Below are 27903 nucleotides of genomic sequence, written 5' to 3' on the forward strand. Positions count from 1 at the left end.
GTATGTGGGAGTTGTTTCACCTGCCAGACAATTTATACGTTTCTTTACTGCAGATAACCAATACAGCTAGGTCAACTCCTCACCCACCAGCCGGCTGATTGGACAATGAATAATGTGATATTCTGGGGAATTTAACTCAGCGCTAGTAACATTTTTAGTGAGTCCATGCTAGTCAGAACTATGTTTTAGGAGGACTGGTCAGCCCACTATTATTAAACGAAATTTAAATCCAACATAAAGTAGTTGCCTACACAGGGGTTTTTCACCATCAAAACAGGAACCGTGAAAATAATAGCTAAGCCACCTGGCTTCTCTTCAGCAGCTTCGTTACTTAGGCCTTAAACCCTGGCCTTTGGCTGTTGGCTGGCCCCTCGGACCATCTCACAAAGTACCTCTGTGTTCCTATGCCTCTCCCTCAGCTGTCCTGGCTCTCTCAGCTGTCTGGACACTCTCTCTCTCTCTCTCCTGGCTCTCTCAGCTGTCTGGACATTCTCTCTCCTGGGTGTCCGGACACTCTCAGCTCTCCTGGCTCTCTCAGCTGTCTGGACATTCTCTCTGCTGGGTGTCCGGACACTCTCAGCTCTCCTGGCTCTCTCAGCTGTATGGACGCTCTGAGCTCTCCTGGCCCTCTCAGCTGTCCGGACACTCTCAGCTCTCCTGGCTCTCTCAGCTGTATGGACGCTCTGAGCTCTCCTGGCCCTCTCAGCTGTCCAGACACTCTCAGCTCTCCTGGCCCTCTCAGCTGTCCAGACATTCTCAGCTCCCCTGGCTCTCTCAGCTCTCCAGACACACTCTGCTATCTGTGGACACTCTCTCCGCTCTCCTGGCTCTCTCAGCTGTCTGGACACTCTCACTTCTGGCTGTCCGGACACTCTCAGCTCTCCTGGATCTCTCAGCTGTACAGACACTCTCCGGCTCTCCTGGCCCTCTCAGCTGTCCGGACACTCTCAGCACCCCTGGCTTTCTCAGCTCTCCAGACACACTCTGATCTCTGGCTCTCTCAGCTGTCTGGACACTCTTGTCAGAGCTGGGCTCAGCCCTCCTGTCTCAGTGCTCAGCTGTCGGTTAATTGCCAGCACTCATCATTCAAAAGTGCCTCACCTGGTGATCATTTCCTGGTGTAGATTCTCTGCTGTATTCCTGTTAAAGACTTGCCTGGCTGATGTCCCTTCTGGTTCGTGATGCTGTTTGCTGTCTCCGACTATACTGATCTCTGGCTTCCTGATTTACTACTGGCTTGCACTGACTACCCACTTTGATTACCAAACCCTGGCTATGTTTTGATTTTGTTTTATTATTTGTACCATTTTTACCACTATATTAAAAGGTGTGATTTTTTTTATTGCATTTTCGGTCTCCATCTGATTCATGGTTCCTGACAACTCTCAGCTCTCCTCGCTCTCTCTTCGCTTTCTGAACGCTCTTCCCTCTCCGGACACTCTTCGATCTCCTGGCTCTCGCAGCTCTCCTGGACACTCTCAGCTCTCCGAACACTCTCTTCTGGCTCTTTCTGAACACTCTTAGCTCTCCTGGCTCACCTAGCTTTCTTGACACACTCAGCTATCAGGACTCTCTCAGTTTTTGCACACCTTTAGATTCTCTCAGTCCCCTGGACTCACCTAGTCATCTCAGCGCTCAGTCCTCCAGACTTGCTTAGCCGTCTCAATAGGGGGCCTCCTGAAACCCTGGTCTTTCTCAGTCCTCTAAGACCTCTAGGTTCCCTCAGTCCTATGAACTTGCTTAGTTGCCTCGACTCTCTCAGCTCTCTGGACAAGGAACCCCCTGTGTCCAGCATGAAGTACTGTCTCCCGAGCAGAGTACACCTGTCTTCTCCAACAGAAGCCCTGAGTTATGCCCAAATTTGTTCTTATAAAGGCTGTGTGCACCTATAGACAGACCCTTCTGGTCCTTAGCAAGACCTGAACACTGGGTTGAAGACTTCCAGCCTTCCAGAGCTCTTCAAAGTGTTCTAGCTCCGGAACCCAATCCGGGAATACCAAAACCTGGAGAAAGTTGAAAAACCATCTTTCTTTTTTAAAATTAATATTCCAGAGCCTGCACTCTGTATTTGTGTGAATCCTGTGTCACGTTTGCTTCCTTTTTCACAGTGAAAGGGCCTCGCACTGTTACAATAAGTATAAGCAGGCTGATGAGCCAGCACACATAATTGGTTAAGAGTATTTGCCTCCCCCACCCCCTTTCCCAGTTTGAATTATTCTGTACAGGGGATTGCAAGAAGCTGATACACTCAGATTCAGGCTCTTATTATAGTTGCAGTTAATAATGCATGTAACTACTACAAATACCTGCATTCATTGTTTTTTTGTTTTTTTTGCATCTACCTGGAGCTTGGTTAAAGTAAACCAGTCATGAGGAAAACATGGTGTTGTGACTACTAACCTCATTCTGAGAATGCCAATTGCCTGGTTGTCATACACATGTTTTGCCTTCTACAATTTTACTGACCTGGATCATGTATAAGGCATAAGGGGTTCTGCATGCTCTGATTTTCATTTGTAGGGGATGAAAAAATAGTGAGATGTGGCAAGGAGTAGAGATTTAACGACTGTACTTGCAGTCACAGCCTACTGTAAGTACTTAAAGCAAATTATTCCCCTGCACTCAGCCCTGCCAGGTAGCAAATGGAACCTAATTAAATCCTGCTTATTAAGTGGAAATGAGTGCACGGTATCTGCCCTGGGAGCTCCGAGCAGAGGTGTAGTCTAAGCAGGTGGCACCATGACCGAAGGGCATGCTCACTTTGAGGGCCAAAAGGGATCTGGTTGCACAGCAAGTCTAGAGCCACCACTGCAAAGCAGATACAAACATCTTTTTTTTTACAGTACTTGACATTGTAAATGACATTCATAGTGTCAACTTGTATAAATTTCACCCAGTCCTATTAGTGTCAAGGTCTAGGTCACTTAGTCTATCAACTATGTCACTGTCATCAGGTCACACTGGATATCGGCCAACTCCTTATCATGTTCCTCCAGGCCTTGTTTGGCCAACCTGCAGCTATCAATGAACCACAAGTCCCGGTATACCCACAGTACTTCTTCAAAATTTGTAGAATGTGCCTGAGCTTACAGTACAACTATTTTTACTGGTTATCGCATCCTATCCAAGTAAATACCTGCAGATCAGAGGTCACCTTTTATCAGGATAGAGCGTTTCTCTGGCACAGCAATAACTGGCAGTACTTTTGTTCTCTACAGAAAGCACGGGAATTTAGAAAGCACGGGGATTTCACGTCGCCTCTGAGACTGCGGGGTCGTACTCTGGACATATGGGGACAGATCAAGATGAGAGTGGATACCGGAGACAGTTCAATGCTGCGGTGTCAGTTATTCAGAGCTTGCCAAAAAGTGGTATGTATAACCTGCCTAGTTCTGTAATAATAAATATATATATATTTTTTTAAATCAATACATTTTTATTGTTATCGAGTCAGTATGGAATATTCGAATATTTAAACTTCTTAATATATGATTACTGTAAAAATATTTACTTTGGTTACCCACGTACCACCAAGTTTAACTCTCTCCCCCCCCCCCCCCCCCCCCCCCCAGGAGACAAAAGAGGTCCCAATGGGGGTCCCCGGGGGGTGTAAATACCACTACTTCACGGTAACCATTTAACAATTTTACTACACCAGATGTATAAGTTTCTGCCTCTCATCATGTTTCGTTATCTATTATATGTTAACACAAGTTATACAATATATCTCTACGTATTGACATGTACACAATACCTTGTACAACGTTTTACAATGTCCACATTGTATTATCTTACCTGTAATAATAAATATTAAATGCAATCTCTAATATCAAGAGACAGAGCATATCCACTGAGAATAGATTCGTTTATTCCGAGTGGAGTGGAGAAGGGTTTGAGAGACCCTGCCTGGGTATATAAGGTCTCCAGGATTTGTGGTGGAGGATGGGAGCGGGTACTTACCCTATCCAGGCCCCTTAACACTTTGGTAGGGGCTTTAATGCTGCCCAGAAGAATTATTTTTTTATTTGCTGTCAGTGTCCCTGTTGAGATTATTTCCTCTCCCTTCCTGTTTGGTCACTGGCACAGGAAGTGAAGGTGAATCAAACAGGGGCACAGCTATAAAAGCCCTTTTTTAAAGTAGAGTGAGAAAGACATAGAACCATCTTAATTATTGATTTTAGGTGCACAAAGCCAGCTCTATTAGGACCCAGTTTGATGGGTTTGGTGTGGAGGTACCCGTGTGACCTGCACAGAGCCCTGGCCTCAACCTTTTGGCATTTACTGGAATGCCAACTACAAGCCATGTCCTGTCATCCAAAAGCTGTATATGACCTCACAAATGCTCTTTTTGGCTGAATGGACACAGATTCCCACATACACACTCCGGAATTCTGCAGAAAGCCTTCCCAGAAGACTGGAACACAGACGGCTACAACTCCTTATTAATGTCTATGGTTTTATCAGGGGCAGGGGCCGCAATTGCAGCACAGGACCATGCTCCAGGGGGCCCGTGTGGCCCCCTGTACACTGGGATAGGAGGTGCAGTGGGGGCAGCATATAGAGGAACCGATCCACCTTTCAGGGGCTGCAGGCAGAAAACAGAGGGGATCCGTTCCTCTACATGTCGCCCCGTCACCCCTCCTATCCACCTCCTGCTGTGATCAGGCTTCTGTGTACTCCCCTGGCCTCCCTCCTCCTCTCCCGCCGGCTGCTGCGGTGGATGCCTTCAAGATGGAGAGCAGGGAAGGGGCCGGTAAATGTGTCATGGCCCTAGTGTTTTGCCACTGTGAGGGGCCCTTTATGGTTTCATCCACCGGGCCCTGAAGGTTCTAGTTATGCCTCCTGGGTTTTCTTGGGATTATACAGGATTTATATAGAACAGTTTGTGCAGCGCTTTATAATATAAGGGAGAAAGTAGAATTATGATACAAGAGGTTAGGAGGGCCCTAGAAGTAAGAGCTTACAATCTGATAGGCATGGGAATGGGACACGCTAATATACAGTAGACATGAAGCTTTCGGGTATAAAGCAATGAGACCCTTTTAATCTCTCTTTCTCTAGGCTCCTATCGCCCTTCCTATGAGGAGATGCTTCTCTTTTACAGCTACTACAAGCAAGCTACGGTTGGACCCTGCAATATCGGCCGCCCTGGTTTCTGGGATCCCATTGGAAGATATAAGTGGTACGATCGCTGCTGTACAGTTGATAAATATAGTGAGGAAGGCAGCTATGTTGTTTATGGCAACAGCTTAGCAGATGCCATATAAGTCACAGTTGTTACTTATCTGTACCTGTACAAATCAATGACAGGATGTGAGCGTACGCTGGAAATGCAGATCCAAACGTATACATTTGTACAGGTATGGATGTACACCCCTGGACGGAGACAGTCTGCTGTAACTGAGGCTGCACGCAGCTGAAACGCGTTAGCACACTTCTTGTGTGTACAGTTTGCTGATGGAAAAATAAAGTTTGTATGTTAGAACTTAGGACCGTGTGCAGGATTATTCATCTTACACTGTGGCTCTATGCAACACATGTGACTTCCAGGTACGGAAAAAGTCAGTGTTTAGGCTGTATAGTCCTCTCCTTGTTTCTGAATGAGCCCTAATAGACTTTGTATACACAAGACCTAATCACACACACAAAAAAAAAAAAAAAAAAAAAATATATATATATATATATATATATATATATATATATATATATATACATACTATATTGTCAAAAGTATTGGGATGCCTGCCTTTACACACACATGAACTTTAATGGCATCCCAGTCTTCGGCCGTAGGGTTCAATAATGAGTTGGTGAAGAAACATTAAAAACAAATTTTGGGGCTTTGTATGAAGCACAGGGCATCTCAAGCCCAGTGCCCCCATCCCTAATTACTAGACAATGAGAGGAAAAGTTTGGGACTTTGTGTGAAGCATGCAACCCGGGTTGCATACTTCACACAAAGTCCCAAACTTTTCCTCTCAATATTGAGTTGGCCCACCTTTTGCAGTTATAACAGCTTCAACTCTTCTGGGAAGGCTGTTACAAGGTTTAGGAGTGTGTCTATGGGAATGTTAGACCATTCTTCCAGAAGCGCATTTGTGAGGTCAGGCACTGATGTGGATGAGAAGGCCTGGCTCGCAGTCTCTGCTCTAATTCATCCCATGCTTTGTGCACTGGTCCCAATCATTTGGTGGAGGGGGGATTATGGTGTGAGGTTGTGTTCCAGGGTTGGGCTTGGCCCCTTAGTTCCAGTGAAGGGAACTCTTAAGGCGTCCGCATACCAAGACATTTTGGACGATTTAATGCTCCCAACTTTGTGGGAACAGTTTGGGGATGGCCCCTTCCTGTTCCAACATGACTGCACATCAGTGCACAAAGCAAGGTCTATAAAGACATGGATGAGCAAGTTTGGGGTGGAGGAACTTGACTGGCCTGCACAGAATCCTGACCTCAACCTGATAGGACACCTTTGGGATGAATTAGAGTGGAGACTGTGAGCCAGGCCTTCTCGTCCAACATCAGTGCCTGACCTCACAAATGCTCCTCTGGAAGAATGGTCAAACATTCCCATAGACACACTCCTAAACCTTGTGGATAGCCTTCCCAGAAGAGTTGAAGCTGTTATAGCTGCAAAGGGTGGGCCAACTCAATATTGAACCCTACGGACTAAGACTGGGATGCCATTAAAGTTCATGTGCATGTAAAGGCAGGTGTCTGTACTTGTACTTTTGTACTTGTACTTTTGACAATGTGTGTGTGAATGTGTGTGTATATATATATATAGATATAGATATAGATAGATATAGATATATATATATATATATATATATATATATATATATATATCTCACAATAAAAAAAGAAACTGTAACCAGTGATTTTATGGTCCATATATATTATTTGGTCGCTGGAAGTTTTGTGCAGAGTTCAACTTTTAACAGCCAATTAACTTTTCTCCTCAAGATCATTCATTCGCAGTGACGCTAATGTAATTCCTATAGGCAGGTGTAAAGTGGACCTGTCGTATAATAAACACGTCACATGAAACCGATCAGCCTAACTACAGTAAATCACATTATTATTGTAAGGGAAAAAGCATCTATTTCTTGCTGTGGAGCTTTGCTTTGAAGGACAGTCTCTGGCTTCCACTGTGAGTGCTTCATTTCATTAGAGTTTGGCAGAGAGATTGTAGTGTTTGACCCACCAGACCCTGATCATGCTTGTTCCTGACCCAACATACTGCAGCCAGAGGCAGCCAAGCAACTAGTATTTTTTTGAGGGAGGTCAGCAATCACATTCCTATGTTGCCCACCATTAGGATTACTACAAGTGAGTGCTAAGTGTACAGTGCACTAAGTTCTTGACTTTTCAAAACTGCCATGCAAGCCTTCCATGAGGTCCTTTCACACATAAAGAAAAATAAATGGTACGTGACACCAGCTCCCCACATTGCCAGGAGCACTGCTGTTCCTGATCACCTTGCCATTAACCACCCTCTGTAAACTTCTCTACAAGAAACTCCCCCCTTCTCCAAAAGCAAACCCACCCCCCTTTACTTAACCCCCCACCAAAAGAAACTCCCCCAGGCTGAAATTCTCACTTCCTCCTTCCCAAAACAGAAAATTGATGCCTCCCCACCTACCAGACCTCAGATTCAGCATGGCACAGAAGTAGGAAAACTTCTGCATCCCCAGTCTCCCTTCAGCTGTGTCATATGATACCTTGAGGAGGAGTCTAGGAGTTCCCTCAACCGTGCACGCTCAATTGCTGGCATCTGAGACCTCGCAGTAATTTCATGCTTTTCAGGGGGACCCCTTATTAAACTGAGGGGGGGGGGCACAATAGAAGGGGGGCTGGCTGCTGCACTCCGAAACTCTGATTGCTTCTACTGTGCTGATGCTGAGGCTAAACAGCAGGGAGACTGTCTGTGCGTTTTGCCAGGATACTCTGGGGGGGTTTGAACACCCCTGACCCCTCCTTATTTACGCCCCTGCTGATGACATGCAGCGCAAAGCAGATGTCTGGCTTAGTAAACTCTTTAACCTTGACCCCGGATGCAGTCAGCTTTTTATGGCCTTTGATTTCCAATTATCATAGATCTTTGATAGTGGGGCATGAAAATGAAGGTGAGTGTGTGAATTTGATAGTCTTATTACATATCCTTAATTGATGTTTGCAGGGATGCCTGGAACAAGCTGGGTCAGATGAGCCAGGAAGATGCCATGTGTGCTTATATCAGAGAAATGAAGAAAGTAGCCCAAAAGGTAATATACATACCCGCTAATTTCATTACAATAGAACAGAAAGTGTTTTTTAACCCATGGCAACCTGTCGGATTCCAGCTTCTGCAGACTGGTTAGCACCCGGAGAGTTATTATTGAAAACAGCACAATTTTATTAAAATAGTCCTAATGCAGTTGAGACATGGTGGTGTGATTGTTTGGGGCACTGCCATTCTCATGTCAGTTGGGACCTCAAAAAAAATCTTTAGGGGTCAGTTCATCCAAAATTACATTTTATTATTTGGTGGACTAAAGTGTACTTAAATATGACCTTCACCCTAAGTGTCGGTTCACACTGGGGCGACTTGTCAGACGACTTAGGGCTCATTTATACTTTCTTCAGCTTTAACACACATTAATAAATAGTTTACACTTCCTTCAAAACAAGGCTTCTGACAGGCTTTGTTAAAGCTCTCTGAACGCTAGTCAAAGCCCCTGTCACTAAATAAAATGGTTAGCTTACAGACCTGCTTACACCTTGCTTTTGCTTTGCTTTGCTTAGGCTTTGCTTCAAAAATTATACCCCATGTACTGTAGCTTTATTGGTGCTTCAAAGCTTCTTCAAAGCCGACATAGAAGTCTATGGAAAAGCTCGCTTGAAGCCCCACTGAAGCCCTACCGAAGCCTCATCGTAGCTCCACCAAAGCCTCATCAATGCCCCACCAAAGCCTCATCAAAGCACCAAGCAAAAGCAAGGTGTAAACAGGACTGTAAGCTAACCATTTTACTTAGTTACAGGAGCTTTGACTGGCATTCAGAGAGCTTTAACAAAGCCTGTCCGAAGCCATGTTTTGAAGCAAGTGTAAACTAGCCCTTAGTCGCTTGACAAATCACGCTCGATTCAGTGCAATGGAAACATTCTAATCAGAGCCACTCAAGTCGCTCCGAATTAGAAAAAGGTTCCTGCAAAGCGGCTTGCATTGACTTCTATTAAAGAAGTCCTTTGCAAGTTGCGCTGAAGTCGAGCTGTGCGGGGTGGGTTCAGAGTCAGGCGACTTTGAAGTCAACCGAGTGTGAACCGAGCCTAAGGGCTCTTTCACATGGGTGGACTCTGTCAGCGGATCTGCCTGCTCAGCGGGGAATCTGTCCACTCATCCCAGATGAGCAGGAGGATGACAGGCCTGTGTCCGCTCCACTTATGCAGAGCAGACACGGACACAGCCCACTTTGCTGTATGGGCGGTCGGATGCAAACAGACCGTCTGTCTGTTTACATCCAACTGTCATCTGATCCAATCCACCAGAAGGATGGGGAATAGATCCTTCATCTATCTGTCTGTTTTTAGCAGATAGGTTCAGATGTCGGCGAGTGTAAACAGACAAATGTCTGTTTAATTTTGCCTCTCCATAGAGGGCAGTGGATGGTCTGAACGGGTCTGCCTGTCAGTTTTTTTTAGGCGGACTTTATCAATCTGTCTGTGTGAAAGGGGCTTCCAGGTCATGTAGTTCTGCCCTGCCTTTTCCTCCCTCTCTTACAAATAGCCAATTTTCCTGCCTAGGCTAGAAGTTCTCCCTGTGCGTGTGCAGATGTGCCGCAGGTCTCAAGTCCCGAGAGAGTCCTGCAGCTACCTCTGTGCCTGCACCAATTTCCCCAGGCCATCCGCACATGCGCAGGGATTCCTACACACTGGCAAAGACTGCAAGCAGGGAGGTCCAAAACCTTGCCCGCCTCTGCGGTTGCATGGAAAATAACCTGTGTGTGTGTGTGTGTGTGCAGATGTGCCAACAGGCTCTGACAGGACCCGACTGTCCATTTGCTTGCTTAAGCTGGCCACATACAACCTGAATTTCAGCCAATTCCTGCTGAATCAGCTGAAATTTCAGGCCGTGAGAGCAGCTACCAGCACCACCCGAATCAAAAATAGTTGATTTAAAAATCACCTGACTATGGAAAATTATTGACCAAACAGTGACTGCATCCACCCAGATGCAGTCACTGTTTGGGTAGTCAGGCAGTTGCATCAGTTGCCTGCATACAATTGCTGGCAGTGGAGATTTCTTCATCTATGCTGTTTAGCATAGATGAGCCAATCAATTGATTTTCTGTTCAGCTGTGTATGGCTAGCATTGGTAATATACAGGAAATGGAAAACACAAGTCCATATACGGTGTGAAACCCAAGCTGTGGATGGCCCTATTGGTACCCTTCCACCCAACAGCATTCGCTCTTAAAATCGAAGGAGCCAGGCAGAAAACTGTCAACTGAACAGCAGCTACATCCAATCAGATGCAACCACTGTTCAGGGTGTCTGACAGCTGTGGGTGCCCTCAGTTGAAATACAGTAGCCTGCGGGGGGGAGAAATCTTAGGACCCCTTCAGTATAACTGCAGGAGGTGGGTGGGGCTGGGACCTCAGACGCACAAATCCTGCTTGCCCCAAGAGAAATAAGAACACAGCAGGGACATAAGTAAAAATATCCCCGCGCCACTAGATAAATAAAACGTAGACTGCTGCAAACACTGGAGGTGATACCAAAACCCTAAAATAAGTAAATATAAAAATAGTGCTGCGCTGTAAAATAAATACCAGCCACAGGGTGTGGGAGAATATACGCAATGCAAAGCTGCATATCATACAGCCATACCTAGGCAAATAACAAATAAAGTGACAATGTGCATAAGTGCAAGTGATACACTAAAATATCATGTGCTCAGGAGTGAATAATCTAGTCAACAGCAAATGTCCTTAATTCTTGATAGATATTCAGTGACATAAAACATGTAGTATCAAATAATTTCTTTATGATAAGCACAAGAAAGAACTGGATTGTATCTGTGCAGTATCCTAAGATGGAACTTCATATAAGGTGCAAATAGAGTGATGGTGACTTTTTATATAGAGTGCAGATGAATGGAGACTTCTTGTCCTCAGTGCAAAACGTGATGTATGGATGTCCCCTTACCTTACTACTGTAAGGTAACAGCATGTAAATATATCTTTGTGGGTGTCAGATGTGTTCACTATGGATCTAGGTAGCCACCGACCTCTTGTTTGTTTTGATTTTTTCTTACATTGCAGATGTGAGTACTCTGATTTTTTTTTTTCCGTTTTAAATAAATACTTTTAAACATACTACACTATCGAACATCCCCCCCTGTGCTTTCTTCCATACTTCCTCACGCTAATTCATGAGCCTATGCTGAAGTAAGCCACGTCTGGCAGAGGGCTTTCGTCCATATAGAGGGACATACATCGGTAGATCATAAAACGCCAGTTCCAGAGGTCGGTGGATACCTAGATCCATAGTGAAGACATCTGACACCCGCAAAGATATATTTACACGCTGTTACCTTACAGTTGTAAGGTGAGAGGACATCTATACATCACGTTTTGCACTGAGGACAAGAAGTCTCCATTCATCTGCACTCTATATAAAAAGTCACCATCACTCTATTTGCACCTTATATGAAGTTCTGTCTATTGCACTGTATATAGAGTTTTTCTTAGAAGAGGATACTGCAGGGATACAATCCAGCTCTTTATTGTGCTTATCATAAAGAAGATAAAGACATTATTTGATACATGTTTTATGACACTGAATATCTATCAAGAATTAAGGACGTTTGCTGTTTATTAAATTATTCACTCCCGAGCACATGATATTTTAATGTATCACTTGCACTTATGCACATTGTCACTTTATTTGTTATTTGCCTAGGTATGGCTGTATGATATGCAGCTTTGCATTGTGTATATTCTCCCACACCCTGTGGCTGGTATTTATTTTACACTATTTTTATATTTAGCAGGGGCATTCATATCACCATTATTTCCGTTTTCAATGCTATTGCTGTACACACTATTCATTTAAAAGAGAAATATGGCCAAAGCTATTTTGGCCATACTTGTCTTGTGGGTCACAGCAGTGCACTTATTTCTGCACTCCTGTGTCCCAGGTTCAGCCAACAGTAGGCTAAAGTGCACTGTTGGCTGACATCACAGAGCCTTTCCAGGCTTGGTTGGATCCACCTAGATGACTGACCAGCAGCTGGCTCAGCCTCTCAGCATGCCGCTGAGTGGCTGAGTCAGCCTTTTCAGCTTACTCCACAGCATTGCACTCACTGGAGGGTTAGAGCAAAGAGTGCTGACTAAGGATGAGCTCCGGTGTGTTCGCAAGCTGCACGTGCCGAGCCCGCCAGGAAGTCGGCAATGCGCTGCGCTAATCACAGCTAGTGAGACATTTCCCGATCTCTGCAGTCGCACATCGGGAAATGTCTCACTGCTTGTGATTAGCGCTGTGCAGTGCCGAGTTCCTGGTGGGCTCGGCACGTGCAGCTTGCGAACACGCCGGAGCTCATCCTTAGTGCTGACTGATAGTTCTCGCTCTCTGCTCAAAGCAAATTGAGAATTGAGCGATTAGCGGTCATGTGATCGTTCAGTTCTTGGTCATAGACATGTCAGGGAACAGCTATAGCATCAGATTCATGCTGCACGCATATACTGTAGGTGAGTACGAAGGCTCGCTATTTAGACTTCTCACACTCCTCCGTTAAAGTGGTTGTAAACCTCAGACATGAAATATGAACAAAGCATATCCCTCCATAGTGTGTACTTGTCTCAATCCAAAGCACTAAGTGTCATTTCTGTCTGTGGCTTTATTCCTCTGCTAGCAGCATGAGTTCACTTCTGACATTTTTCCTGACACGAAGAGATAAATGGTGACAGGGGAGGGAGCTTCAGCAGATTGACAGCCTTAGCTCTGTTCCTGTGTGCTGTGTGTGTGTGTGTGTGTGTGGGGGGGGGGGGTGTCCCTTTCAATCAGCTCTCAGAGCTCTTCTCACTGAGCTCTGTAGAATGTAACTTCAGCTCTCCACCCCTTTTTTCTGAATGCTCAGACAAGCTTTATAAATTTGGCACTTTGAATGGATGTAAAGAAAAGAAGATTTCAGATAAACAGGTAAAACTTATGTAGGAGAATTGGTTTCATCTCTGTGTATCACCTGAGGCCAGTCACTTCACTGGGTATATAGAAGGGTTTACAACCACTTTAAGTTAACAAATATTGTTCCATTTGTGACGCCATCTAGGATTCTCTTTGACTCCCACGAAAATCAGCCTGACCTATATTTTTAGCCTTCCTTTAGATAAGTATTTTTTTCAACCTTGACTATGTGACTATGCAATAGAAGTATTCAGATATCAATATACACCTATAACTGAATAAATAGTAGTAATCAGAATTGTTACTGTTATCTCAGATACCCATCTCATGTTTAAAGCCCAACTCCACCTTTATAAAGATAAAAAAAATAAGCAGCCCAGACCTCCAAAACGCTGCGCAAAATTTTGGCGCTATATAAATCCTGTATAAAAATAATAAAATAAAATAAGCTTTTGCTTCAATATTCAGGTTCTCTTCAGCACTGTCCCCCACAAGCTCAAAGATTTGCAATCCAGCGCCAGTCCTCCTCCAGGGTGAATTATTCTTGGCATCATCCAGCCCACTGCCTGTGAACCCATTGTTGTCATTGGCACATACCCCTTGGGGTGCAGCATCACGCTGGCTTGAGCTCATTGTACTCTTGGTAAAGAGAGTCACTCGCACTTCATTACATAGGCATTGCTCTGTTCAGGAGTAAGGACTGCTCAACGCCACCCCAGAGAAGAAGAAGGATGACCTATGACTTCACATGGCTTCTATAAATACTACAGAGTTTATGATGTATATATAGATATAAAGTTATTTTCACTAAAAAAGGCCCGGGTGGTGGGGGGAACATACAAGGTGGAGTTTCCCTTTAACACTGAAGACGTAAGTCATCATTACTATTTTTTATTTCAGATTATCGACACAGTCCCTCTGGAAGATACATCACCTGAGCTGTTTGAGCCTTTCCGTCCCCTGTATGAAGTTATTCCAGATATGCCTCGCCCTCCAGATTCCTTTTTCAAGACTATCACTGGTGAGTGGTCCTCCTTAACGCTATCTACACAATCTTGTTGTATCCTCCAGTAAGTAGTGCAACTGTGCTAAAGTCCGATAATTCCCTTAGTTGTAAGCAACCCCCTGCAGAATAAGCACACACAGCTCTCTATAGGGCAGTAGCAGTGTACTTTATGTAGCCTGTGCTACCTAACCTCTTTCTCTCTCAGCTTCCTGCATGGCCAGTCACATTCAAACTACCAAGGTGGTTTTAAATCTGATTGGTGGCTGTGATTATCCAGTAGGAATCCTTGCTTAATTTTTCCATTGCCTTGTTACTATGGTCAACATCCTTAGCTTTTCATGAATTTTTCCCATTGGTGCCATAGGCAAATGAAAAAGAATGCACTACTATAATGTATATGGAAAGAGTGCTGATGGAATTGGTAACCCAGCTTGGCCAAGATTTATCTTATCTCTAGGAAAGTGCTATCTTCCAAATAGCATTCACCATTCAGATGTGTTTTGATGATATAGGCCAGTGTTCTCCAAACTGCGGCCCGTTACTTCTATCCGGCCCTTGGGGCACTGTTCCTGATGATTGAAGATTCATTCCTTCCACTGACACCAACAATGGAGCACTATTCCTTCCACTTCTGTGCTCAGACCCCAATAGGTTGTACATGCATATAATCTACCAGGTCCTAAAGGGGTGTGACCACATATTAAAACTAAAAAGATTGGATGAACCCTCTGCACACTGCTATACCCTTTCAAGCAAACTTTGCAATAAAAAGTAGGGATAAATATGTGCAGAGGGTTCATCCAGTATTTTTACTATTCCTTCCACTGACACCAACAATAGAGGACTATTCCTTACACTGACACCGATAGCGGGGCAGTATTCCTCCCACTGACACCAACAATGGGGCATCTTCTACTGACACCAACAATGGGGCATCTTCTACTGACACCAACAATGGGGCATCTTTCACTGACACCAACAATAGGGCACTTTTCCTCCTGCCAAAATAAACGATTGGGCACTGTTCCCTCTACTAAAAACAACAATGGGATTACTATTCCTCCTACTATTACCAGTGATGGGCCATTATTCCTCCTCCTAATAGCCATCGATACTATGTAAATTTTTCCCTACCATTGACACTGGGGCATTTTCTCCTCCCACTGGTGACACTCCGTCCCCCCTAAGGTCTGAAGGACAATAAACTGGCCCTTTGTTTAGACAGTTTGGAGACCCCTGATGTAAACTGTAGGTTACAACAAAGCAATAATGTTTGCACAAATGATTTTGAGAACTTTGCCCTATACTAGGATCTGTTTTAGGAATGTATTAATTGAGAATGTTGCAAAGTTGTGCGGAAATTGTTGGTATTATGCAAAATTTTCATTCTACGTAGGAAAGGAAAACTCTGCTTTCGTTAAAAAAAATAAATAACATATAAAATTGCAACACAAGCCCTTCTGTAAGTTAATGTTATGAAAAATGACCTTTACATTTCAATGCACAGCTGCTGTAATTTTCTAAAACTGTCAAAAAATTCAATGCAATATGACAACCTGGGGGCGTTCTGTACAGAAAGCCCCCTGAAAATGTAATTTCCTGCTTTGATCACTGAATTTTCAGATGTCTGCACCAAGATACAAGTAAAATTTTAATAAACCCTGGCCAAACCCCGCATAAGAATCCAGATACTCCCTAAGACTTGTCTGCTAAGGGGATCCATTCTTCATATGGACCTGACAGTGGGGGAGTTTTACACACATCCCCAGTGACTGCAGCCACCGGGATTGTGTATAAATCGGACAAGCAGACTCCTGCCTGCCAGATGGAAGCATTCGGGGTGCCGCACACCGAAGTAATGGCTCATCCCCCCTCCGCACATGCCTGCCATGTATCCTGGGCTCTGCTTGCTCATCTGCGGATCCAGGACCAACATAGCAGGTGCCGCTGGGTAGAAGTTGTTGCCAAACTTGTTGCTGACCCGAAAAGCGCTTGTTTGACGTCACTTCCAGGTCTGCCTGTCAGTGTCCCCTGGCCAGCATACCCGGAAAGAATGTACAGTGAGGAAAAAAGTATTCGATCCCCTGCTAATGTAGCGCTGATAGATTTACAATCTACCGCAGGTTAGGTAAATTTAGTAAATTGTGTGTTAGGAAGGTTAAAAGTCCGTCTCTGTTCCAGCTTGGCTGACGTTGTGTGTGCTTCCGTGCTGACCGGTGGGTGTCGCTGTTGCTACTGGTCAGTGTTGGAAAGGCAACGTGTTGAAGTGTATAGATGCTCCTCTGTCTCGGAGACAAGCTCAGTGGAGGTGGTCCTCCGAGTTGCATTCTGGGAAGAGAGTATTTATGGGACAGACGCCATGTTCTAGGGTTTTTTCTACAGCCACCTGCTGGCCCTCCTGGCTGACAGGTATGTGTTAAGGAGCTACCTCGTGGTCCTCCGATCGGGAGGCCCACGATACAGCGGTGAAGGGGTGGGTCCAGAGGCTTGTCTGGGGCCTACCACCGCGGCCGAGGAATGGTCCTGAGCTATCGGTCCTGTGTGACGAAGCTGGACGGCCGAGGAGATCCCAGGGGAGGACCCGTCTTGGAGAGATCACGCAGCGTGCTGGTCTATAGAGGGGCCTGGTGACTCGGCTGAAGGACGTATCCAAAAGAAGTAACTATACAGCATAGTGTTGACGGTTCGGCTTAAGGCTCGGTTCACACTACCGCGACTTGGGATCCGACTTGTAAGCCCTCAAGTCGCCCCAAGTCGCCCCAGAAAGAGATTCACATTACAGTGCATGGGAGCGTCTTAATAGACACTACTGAAGTCGCTCCGACTTCAGAGCGTACTCCCTGTACTACTTGGATCCGACTTTGATCCGACTTCAGCCTATTGACTATCATTGAAGTCGGATCGCCGTCTCGCATGATCCGACTTCGGCATGCGACTTGTGCTCAAATGATCTTGAGGGGAACTCCGCGCCAAATTTTAAATAAAAATCCGGCATGGGTTCCCCCTCCAGGGGCATACCAGGCCCTTGGGTCTGGTATGGACCTTGAGGAGAACCCCCTACGCCGAAAAAACGGCGTGGGGGGTCCCCCCCCAATCCATACCAGACCCTTATCCGAGCACGCAGCCCGGCCGGACAGGAATGGGGGTGGGGACGAGCGAGCCCCCCCCCCCTCCTGAACCGTACCAGGCCGCATGCCCTCAACATGGGGGGTTTGGTGCCTTGGGGGAGGGGGGCGCGCTGCGCCCCCCCCCACCCCAAAGCACCTTGTCCCCATGTTGATGAGGACAAGGGCCTCTTCCCGACAACCCTGGCCGTTGGTTGTCGGGGTCTGCGGGCGGGGGGCTTATCGGAATCTGGGAGCCCCCTTTAATAAGGGGGCCCCCAGATCCCGGCCCCCCACCCTATGTGAATAGGTATGGGGTACATGGTACCCCTACCCATTCACCTAGGGAAAAAAGCGTCAATAAAAAACACAGTACACAGGTATTTAAAATAATTTATTAGGCAGCTCCGGGATCTTCTTCCGACTCCGGGGGTCTCTCCGGCGTCTTCTCCCGGTGTCCGCATCTTCTGCCGGCTCCACCGCTATCTTCTGGCGCTCTTTTGCCAGCGGTGGTCCGGACCTCTGGATCATCTTCTTCCCTCTTCTCTTCCAGAGATGTTGACACGACGCTCTCCCCAGCCAGAATGGTTTCTGTGCGCTCTGCAAGGGACTTATATAGGCCGTGACCCCGCCCCCTTATGCCGTCACAGTCCCTGGGCATGCTGGGTCTGTGACGTTTTAGGAGGCGTGGTCACCGGGTGATGACCACGCCCCCTTATGACGGCACAGCCCCAGCATGCCCTGGGACAGTGACCTCATAAGGGGGCGGGGTCACCGCCTATATAAGTCCGTTGCGGAGCGTTCAGAGACCATTCCAGCTGGAGAGAGCGTCGTGTCAACATCTCTGGAAGAAAAGAAGAAGGCAGAAGTCCGGACCACCGCTAGCAATTGAGCTGCAGAAGATAGCGGAGGAGCCGGCAGAAGATGCGGACACCGGGAGGAGACGGCGGAGAGACCCCCGAAGTCGGAAGAGGACCCCCGAAGTCGGAAGAAGATCCCGGAGCTGCCTAATAAATTATTTTAAAAAACCTGTGTACTGTTTGTTTTATTGACGCTTTTTTCCCCTAGGTGAATGGGTAGGGGTACCATGTACCCCATACTCATTCACATAGGGTGGGGGGCCGGGATCTGGGGGCCCCCTTATTAAAGGGGGCTCCCAGATTCCGATAAGCCCCCCGCCCGCAGACCCCGACAACCAACGGCCAGGGTTGTCGGGAAGAGGCCCTTGTCCTCATCAACATGGGGACAAGGTGCTTTGGGGTGGGGGGGGCCGCAGCGCGCCCCCCTCCCCCAAGGCACCAACCCCCCCATGTTGAGGGCATGCGGCCTGGTACGGCTCAGGAGGGGGGGGGGCGCTCGCTCGTCCCCACCCCCATTCCTGTCCGGCCGGGCTGCGTGCTCGGATAAGGGTCTGGTATGGATTGGGGGGACCCCCCACGCCGTCCTTTCGGCGTAGGGGGTTCCCCTCAAGATCCATACCGGACCCAAGGGCCTGGTATGTCCCTGGGGGGGGTTACCCATGCCGGATTTTTATTTAAAATTTGGCGCGGAGTTCCCCCTAAAGATTCATACCAAACACAGTGGCGGGGATCCAAGTCGGATCCCCGTTCATTGAAAGTCGGATCCACAAGTCGTGTTGAAGTCGGGTTAAAGTCGCGTTGCAAAGTCGCGTTGAAGTCGTGTTGCCCCTGTGTGAATCGAGCCTAAAGGTTCAAGCACTGTGACTGACTTTCACTGCAGAGGAATCTGATACATCCTGTAGCAGAGGATTGTACGGATTCACCCCCCCCCCCAAACAAGTCTGCGGCAGAGACTTTTGATTCGTGCTGCGTGCTGGCTGCTGACCGGTGAGAGAGGCCTATCCAGACAAGCAAGGAGTGTGTCCCACGAGGGGAGCGCATTCCACCTAATTATCTGAATTCTATCAGGACATTTGCCGCTAAGATTCTATAAGAAAATATTTGAGTTTCTCCTGAAAGTTTTCCTTTTCCGCCTCTTTCCTGCTACTTCCTAAAGTTTGTCTGTTCAATAAAGCATTGAAAACGTACTCCAGTTTTGGTGCGTGTGTCGTCCAGAAGTAAACTCAACAGAACCCTAGACCCAGTGCCGGTGAAACAGAGGGAAGCAAAGTGAAGATAACAGACCCACTTAAACCAGCAGCTCCACCGTGAGTTAGTGCTACACTAATTTTGTACGTTTGCCCACTGACAAAAAAAATGATCAGTCTATAATTTTAATGGTAGGTTTATTTTAACAGTGAAAGACAGAATAACAACAAAAATGTCCAGAAAAACGCATTTAAAAAAAATTATAAATTGATTTTCATTTTATTGAGTAGAATAAGTATTTGACCCCTTCGCAAAACATGACTTAGTACTTGGTGGCAAAACCCTTGTTGGTAATCACAGAGGTCAGACATTTCTTGTAGTTGGTCACCAGGTTTGCACATATCTCAGGAGGGATTTTTGTCCCACTCCTCTATGCAGATCCTTTCCAAGTCATTAAGGTTTTGAGGCTGACGTTTGGTAACTTGAACCTTCAGCTTCCTCCACATATTTTCTATGGGATTAAGGTCTGAGCCACTCCTTTGTTTCCTTGGCCGTGTGTTTTGGGTCATTGTAATGCCGGAATACCCATCCACGACCCATTTTCAATGCCCTGGCTAAGGGAAGGAGGTTCTCATCCAAGGTTTGACGGTACATGGCCCCATCCATCGTCCCATCCATCGTCCATTTAATGCGGTGAAGTTGTCCTGTCTCCTTAGCAGAAACCCCCCCCACAAGCATAATGTTTCCACCTCCATGTTTGATGATGGGGATGGTGTTTTTGGGGTCATAGGCAGCATTCCTCCTCCTCCAAACACAGCCAGTTGAGTTGATGCCAAGGAGCTTGAATTTGGTCTCATCTGACCACAACACTTTCACCCAGTTCTCCTCTGAATCATTCAGATATTCATTAGCAAACTACAGATGGGTCTGTACATGTGCTTTCTTGAGCAGGGGGACCTTGTGGGCGCTGCAGGATTTCAGTCCTTCATGGCGTAGCGTGTTACCAATTGTTTTCTTGGTGACTATGGTCCCAGCTGCCTTGAAATCATTGACAGGATTCTGCTGTGTAGTTCTGGGCTGATTCCTTACCGTCCTCATGATCATTGAAGCTCTACGAGGTGAGATCTTGCATGGAGCTCCAGACCGAGGGAGATTGACAGTTATTTTGTGTTTCTTCCATTTGCAAATAATTGCACCAACTGTTGTCACCCTCTCACCAAGCTGCTTGGCGATGGTCTTGTAGCCCATTTCAGCCTTGTGTAGGTCTACAATCTTGTCCCTGACATCCTTGGACAGCTCTTTGGTCTTGGCCATGGTGGAGAGATTGGAATTTGATTGATTGATTACTTCTGTGGATAGGTGTCTTTTATACAGGTAACAAGCTGAGATTAGGAGCACTTCCTTTAAGAGTGATCCTAATCTCAGCTCGTTACCTGTATAGAAGACACCTGGGAGCATAAAAATCTTGCTGATTGATAGGGGATCAAATACTTATTTCACTCATTAAAATGCAAATCAATTTATAACATTTTTGAATTGCGTTTTTTTTTTTTTATATTTTTGTTGTTATTCTGTCTCTCACTGTTAAAATAAACCTACCATTAAAATTTTAGACTGATTGTTTCTTTGTCAGTGGGCAAACCTACAAAATCAGCAGGGGATCAAATATTTTTTTTCCTCACTGTATTGCAATGCAATCTGCATTGCATTACATTCAGTGGAGCACAGGGGAGACAACTGAGGCCTTTTAAACCCTGGATGTCCCATTAAAGAGGACCTGTAATCACCACACGGGTGTTTTGTCCCGTATGTGATAACAAAAATATTAAAGTGTTTTTTTTTTAAATTGTAAAAACTTAAAGTTACACCCAAGCACATAAACCCCCCCCCCCCCCAAAAAAAATGTTGAGGCCCGCCACCCCCACATATACGCACTTACGAACGTAGCAGCACCTATGCATGAAAACACTGATTGCAATACACATGCTACATATATTTCTAGCACCAGACCTCCTCCATAGCGCTAAACTGATGAGCTACAGGGGGCTTTTAAAGCGTCGTCCATGGAAAATGGAGTTCTTAGAGTTCTGGCACAGGCAGCGGATTCCCCCTTTATTTTGGATATGCAATGATGGTTTGTCTTTTTTTATCTGTGTCAGACATAGACTTCTAGGAGACCAGTTCACAATTCAATTACTGGGAGGCTGCTAAGAATTCCTATGTTTTATGTTGCAGAAGAGGAGACTTTTGAAGATGACAAGTACCAGGCATCAAAAGAGGAAGGAGAAGAGCAATATGGATCCAAACCAGAGCAAACAGAACTGGGTGCTCATCGAGGTCTAGGGCAAGAGGAGGAACGCAGAGACCCTGTAGGTCTGTGTGCTATCCACATTCTAGTCTGCAGTTGCTGTTTACTCTAATGCCCTGTACACACGGTCGGACATTGATCAGACATTCCGATAACAAAATCCATGGATTTTTTCCGACGGATGTTGGCTCAAACTTGTCTTGCATACACACAGTCACACAAAGTTGTCGGAAAATCCGATCGTTCTGAACGCAGTGACGTAAAACACGTATGTCGGGACTCTAAATGGGGCAGTAGCCAATAGCTTTCATCTCTTTATTTATTCTGAGCATGCGTGGCACTTTGTGCATCGGATTTGTGTACACATGATTGGAAATTCCGACAACGGATTTTGTTGTCGGAAAATTTATAGCCTGCTCTCAAACTTTGTGTGTTGGAAAATCCAATGGAAAATGTGTGATGGAGCCTACACACGGTCGGAATTTCCGACAACAAGGTCCTATCACACATTTTCCATCGGAAAATCCGACCATGTGTACGGGGCATAAGGCTGCTTTCACACTGGGGCGGAAGGGGGCTGTTTTACTGCGGTATTCGGCCGCTAGCGGTGCGGTTTTAACCCCCCACTGGCGGACGATTAAAACCACTCATACAGCGCGGCTATGGCCGCGGTATTGCCGCGGTATAGCCGCGCTGTCCCATTGACTTCAATGGGGAGGAGCGGTTTAGGAGCGGTGAATACACCGCCCCTTCACCGCTCCAAAGATGCGGCTTGCAGGAGATTTTTTCTTCTCCTGGGCTTTCACACTGAACAAACAGCAGCAGCTGTTTTGGGTCGGTTTGCAGGCGCTATTTTTAGCGCAATAACGCCTGCAAACCGTCCCAGTGTGAAAGGGGTCTAAGGCTGCATTCGCACCTGAGCGTTTTTTTTGCATTCATCTCAAAAGTTCCAAAATGCCCCGCAAGCAAAATCCCATTTATTTAAATGGCCCCTGTTCACAGCTGAGCATTCTGTCGCCTGAAGCAAAACGCCTAAAGCTCAAAAAAGTACACGAGCTTCTTTTTAGGCAGATTACAGGCGTTTTTCTGCTTTTTTACATTGGTGACATTTTGACCTGTACAATATCACTGTAAAATCACAAGACTTTTCACCTGAGAACGATACGCTCAGGTGTGAATGCAGCCTTATGGATGCTGTAATCATGTGCCCAAGGTTACAATGGCTAATATGAATATATGTATCTTATTAAAATCTATTAATACTATAAATAGAAAAAAAGGACACCCAAATCTCTCGTAAATCCTCCAAATGGTCAGTGGAGGGGACAGTCCTCACGGGCATGGATGTTCCAGAGTTCTTTCTTGCCTGTACTCATATTGTACAACATTTTTCTAAATGACATCTTTGCGGAAGATGTGGATCTCCAAAACACGCCAGCTTGGTGTGTCCCACTAGATTGTTCTAGAGTACTGACTTGAGGATGGACTCTGGAATGTTTTGTGCTCAAGCCCTACCTACAATCTGGCTGAAGGCCTGATCCTTGAGCAATACTAACATATCTGCTCTCCTTGAGCTGAGTAAAGCTGGCCATAGACAGTTAAAATCTCGCCCTGTTCAGCAGGAACCTGCCAAGATTCGAACCATGTATGGGCAGGCTGAATGTAACCAAGTTGATTGATAAACTTGGGTTATTGCTAGCAGCAGTATTTTCCCCCTCTTGGAGAACACAATGGCTCCATGGGAGGGAGTCCCCTGCCAACACTGTCTGCATTGATCGGGGCATCGAGTAATTGCCCCCATCAAACAAGGTTGCAGAAAAGAAAATTGCTCCGACATTCAGTCCGCATGTACGGCAGCCTGTCTAACAGAAGCCGGCCAAATGTCCAGCTTCTGTCGAAGGAGCATGCCTGAAAAACATCTTCCAATCAGTGCTCTCAGCCAATGGCTGTGAGCTCTGAGCGGTGTGTTTTGGTGGTGGTGGTGGGGGGGTGCATCTAAAACCAAATAATTTCATATTAAATTTCTAAATGCACTGCTCAGAGCATTCTTAGTTTGTCCTTCTGTCTTGGTGGCGCTAACAACGTACACACCAATGTCACTGTCCGAGTCACACAAAGCATTGGTATATACTGTATACTGAGTTGGTTTATTAATAGGCATGGGAAGAAAACAGAAAAAACTGAAATGCCAAAATACCAGAAATCCTCTCTGCATTTCTAAGTCGGGTTGTCATATCCAGCAAAAAGGGTCTTCATTTAATCTCTTCACTGACATATTCATTTTCACTATATATCCAAATGATTGTGGACAGTGGATCATCATACTTACCTATACGGCTAGATACCACTCCACCTCTCCAAATTATTTATTTCAGGTGCTTCCATTGAAAGACCTATTAATGCTACAGCATCCAAAGACATTTTAGGCAATTCCAAACTTCCAGGCTTGTGGTAGCAGTTTGGGGAAGATGAATTGGAATGTCAATTGCGTGCCAGGTCTTCAAATTCAGAATCAGACTTTACAAATGATGTTTTGGCTGAATGGGCCCATGCTTCCACAGACAATCCAAAATCTTGTGGAAAGCCTTACCAGAAATATGGATCTGTTGTAGCCACAAAGAGATGGATAACGCCACGCTAATGCCCATAGTTGACCAGAAATGTGGAACTGTTGTAGCCACAAAAAGATGGATAACTCCACGCTAATGCTCATAGTTTTGGAATGGTATGTTCAACAAGGTCATATAGGTGTGATAGCAAGGTGTCCACAAACTTTTTTCCATATAGTGCAGCTGCAGGCATCATTCAAACGTAGTTTTTTTTCAGCTGGCAATTCCCTCTCATGTAAAAGCAATCATAATGGCTGTTCAGCCACTTGATTGCTTTTACAGGTGGTGGGAGGGGACGGAGCTGGAGAATGAATCGGACCCTCGGAGGCCGCAGGCTATCCAGCATAGAGGAGAGATCTGGGGACTTATAGACCCCAGATCTCTTCATAAAGAGGACCTGTCATGCCATATTTCTATTACAAGGGATGTTTACATTCCTTATAATAGGAATAAAAGTGATAAAAAATAAGAATTTTAAGGGAGAGTGTAAAAAAAATAAAATATACAAAAAAAAAAAAAATTTAAAGGCCCCTGTCCCCATACGCAGAAGCAAACGCATGCGTAGGTCACGCCCGCATATGTAAGCGGTGTTCAAATGACACGTGTGAGGTATCGATGCGAACATTAAAGCGAGAGCAATAATTATAGTGCATTACCTCCTCTGTAACTCTAAACTGGTAACCTGTAAAAATGTTTAAAGAGTAGCCTATGGAAATTTTAGAGTACCAAAGTTTGGCGCCATTCCACGAGTGTGCGAAATTTTAAAGCTTGATATGTTGGGTATCTATTTACTCGGCGTGACATCTTTCACATTACACAAAAAAAAACGAGGCTAACTTTAGTGTTTTGTTTTAATTCATGAAAAAAATTGCAACTATCGCCATTTTATTCCCTAGGGTCTCTGTGAAACATATGTATATATGTGTTTGGGAGTTCTGAATAACTTTCTAAAAACAAACAATTATGATTTTTACATGTAGGAGAGGAGTGCCAGAATAGGTCTGGGCTGGGAGTGGTTAAGTGGCTCCTGCTCCCTCCATGGCCGCTTGCTTTCTCCGCTGCCAGAACCAGCTCTGATGCCCTGGGATGGCAGGTCGGTAACCCATTAATCTGGGCTTGCCAACCCACCATGCCAGAGCAAGAGGTCAGGGGCCACATCAGAAGCCTTCATAGGCCACAGGTTGAGCACTCCTGCAATAGAGCATACTTCACCAAAGAAAAGATACAAGCCCTGTGGATTTATCACCACTGGAGATGTTACCTGAGTCAAAATGATTTGTTTTATGGTAGGAACAGATCAGATGATCTTACTAAACTCAGGTTATGGTGGAAGAGCAATATTGATGTTTCTATTTACTATTTATTGTGACATTTCCAGGTGAGGCTGCCCAGTCAGAAGCAAGTGACAGGAGACTGGGAAGCTGGGGGTCAGAAAATGAAGACTTCTCCGATAGTCTGGAAAGACTAGGACCTGATCAGGTGAGGGAAAACCATACTATGACAAAGCCAGGGTCCTGAAAGATCCAGAACACTCTTGGGAGCACCACCTGGGTTAAAGTGTTACTAAACCCACAACTGTAAAATCAGTCTGTATATGCAGCAAAAGCATGCTTGTTATACTCACTGTGGAACCTAAGGGGTTAATCCTCCGCATTGTATAAAAAGGCTATTTGAGCCTGTCCTCCCCTTCTTCCACAGTCCCCAATCCATCTGCTGATAGTACAGAGCCCTAGGAGTCAGACTGCACAGGCTCAGTTTGGTGTGTATTGCTATAGAGTTTTTTTTTGGGGGGGAGGGGGGGGCGACTGTGCATGTGATCGGCCCAGGGCCAATCGGCACTGTTCAGACAGAGGGTCATGCAGCCTTATAGGACAGTCAGAGGAGAATGAAAACTCCTCCTACAAGCTTTAACCAGTGCTCGGCTGGACACTGATAGAAGTTACAATACTGCTATATACTGCTGATGAGAAAAGGTATTTAGCAGTTTCCTTATCTTTTATCTCTTTCCTTTTTTCCTTTCTACCGGTGTCTCTTTTCCTTCCCTTATACCTTAAAATGCAGGTTGCAAACCATGCGGTCTGGTTGCAGTGCGTTTCCAAATGTAGTGCATGCACTACTTTTGGTGCGATGCAGTGCGATTTCAGCCCATTCATGAAATCGCACTGCACAGAACTGCATTTAGTTAGTGCTTGACCCTAGGTTTACAGATCGTATAGCTGCCTGCTGCTTGCCCTGTACACCAGACTGGAAGCTTCTAATACACTTTGTGCCCTACACAAGAAGGATATCTGTGTGTCTGATACAAAGGTACATTTGCAGCTCTGCCCCTTAGACATAAGCAGTTGGCTCTCTGACTCTCTCTAGGAGATATTTGCAGACCTTAGACCTTGGGCACTTAGCTGGAGATCTAGGTCAGTGCCCCTGCTGAAGAAACCTAGCAATATCCCTGAACAAAACTAAATTGTTATGGCTTAGATATATTTTTCTACCCCATCCTTAGTAGACAGTTCTTTATGTCCATGATTTTCTACCTTGCAGAACGCTAAAGATGACGGCTCTGTGATTCATCCCCACTTGTTTCAGGCTTCTGGGGCCACCCATAAAAAATCAAAGCCTAAGGCCAGGAGGCACAGCGCAGAGAGGCGGAAGGATCATGACCCAGGTACAGATTGATGTGTTTGGTTAAGAGGGTGTTAACTTCATTTTGTTTTTGACACACAATGACAGCTAGCTGTGTACAAATTATTCTAACAAATTATTTTAAAAGATTACAGCGTGGGCATGGATTCTGGTATCAATCATATGAGCACTGCACGTCATTGCAATAAACAGCACGCTATGGAATCTGCCAATATTTATAGATAGGGATGTCTGCTGGAAAAGTGGTGTCCAGGGTGTCTGCTGCTGCAGAAACTAAAAGAATTGTGCTAAATATGCTTTAAAACAAGCCCTCACTAACCTATGTAGCTGCAGACACTGTGGAGCAATGTATTCTCAAATTTCAGAGCAGAAAATCTGAAGCTGCTCAAGTCTCTCAGCAGATCAGCTCCACCTGCTTCCCACTCTTAGCAGTAAACCACTTAAAAAATTCCCATCACAAGGTTTGAAGTAAGGGGAATTCATAGCAACTGCCAGCAGGTTGACTGGTATCAGCATAAATAGGAATATATGTCGCAAGCCAGAGCCGGCACAAGGAGTGGGCAGGAAGGGCAGCTGCCCTGGGCACTGTGGTATCATGTGAGGTGGGGGGGCACCATGAGGAGTTTAGGGGGGATTTGTGTTGGGAGGGGGAATTTGGGGGAGTGGCAGGAGGTAGGAATTGTGCTAGGAGGGGGGAATTTGTGGGGGAGAGAGATTTTGAGCTGGGGGGGACAAGGATTTTTTCTGGGATGGGGGATTCCAGTAGGGGGGTGGATTTGTACCGGAAGAAAGAGCAATTTATGCTTAGGGGGTAAACATGCAGATTAGTGCTCTATTTTTCTTTTTTGGGGTGGGGGTTTTGTTGTCACATAATGCTCATACAGATTGGGGGTGGGGGAAACACAATTTCGCCTGTTTGCCATGGGCTCTAGATGACTTTGTCCCAGCACTGTCCCCAGCAAACACCAAGGATCAGTAATCAATAATCCAAGCATTTATTCAAAGTTATCATTGCACTACACTA

The 27903-nt window shown here is 45.7% G+C and overlaps 1 protein-coding gene across 4 annotated transcripts in view; it reads left to right on the plus strand.

The window, feature by feature from the left end:
* The window catches only part of ACBD4 (acyl-CoA binding domain containing 4), a 99895-nt gene that overhangs the window by 50725 nt on the left and 21267 nt on the right, over positions 1-27903 (plus strand). For all 4 annotated transcript variants that reach the window (XM_073607729.1, XM_073607731.1, XM_073607728.1 and 1 more), the window contains 7 exons: positions 3219-3371; positions 5062-5182; positions 8180-8264; positions 14065-14185; positions 21558-21695; positions 25618-25718; positions 26778-26901. In XM_073607729.1, the coding sequence (XP_073463830.1) occupies positions 3290-3371; positions 5062-5182; positions 8180-8264; positions 14065-14185; positions 21558-21695; positions 25618-25718; positions 26778-26901 (772 nt within the window). In that variant the 5' untranslated portion in view covers positions 3219-3289. The remainder of the gene's footprint in view (positions 1-3218; positions 3372-5061; positions 5183-8179; positions 8265-14064; positions 14186-21557; positions 21696-25617; positions 25719-26777; positions 26902-27903) is intronic.

The sequence above is a fragment of the Aquarana catesbeiana genome, linkage group LG12, assembly GCF_042186555.1.
Source record: "Aquarana catesbeiana isolate 2022-GZ linkage group LG12, ASM4218655v1, whole genome shotgun sequence".
Lineage (NCBI taxonomy): Eukaryota > Metazoa > Chordata > Amphibia > Anura > Ranidae > Aquarana > Aquarana catesbeiana.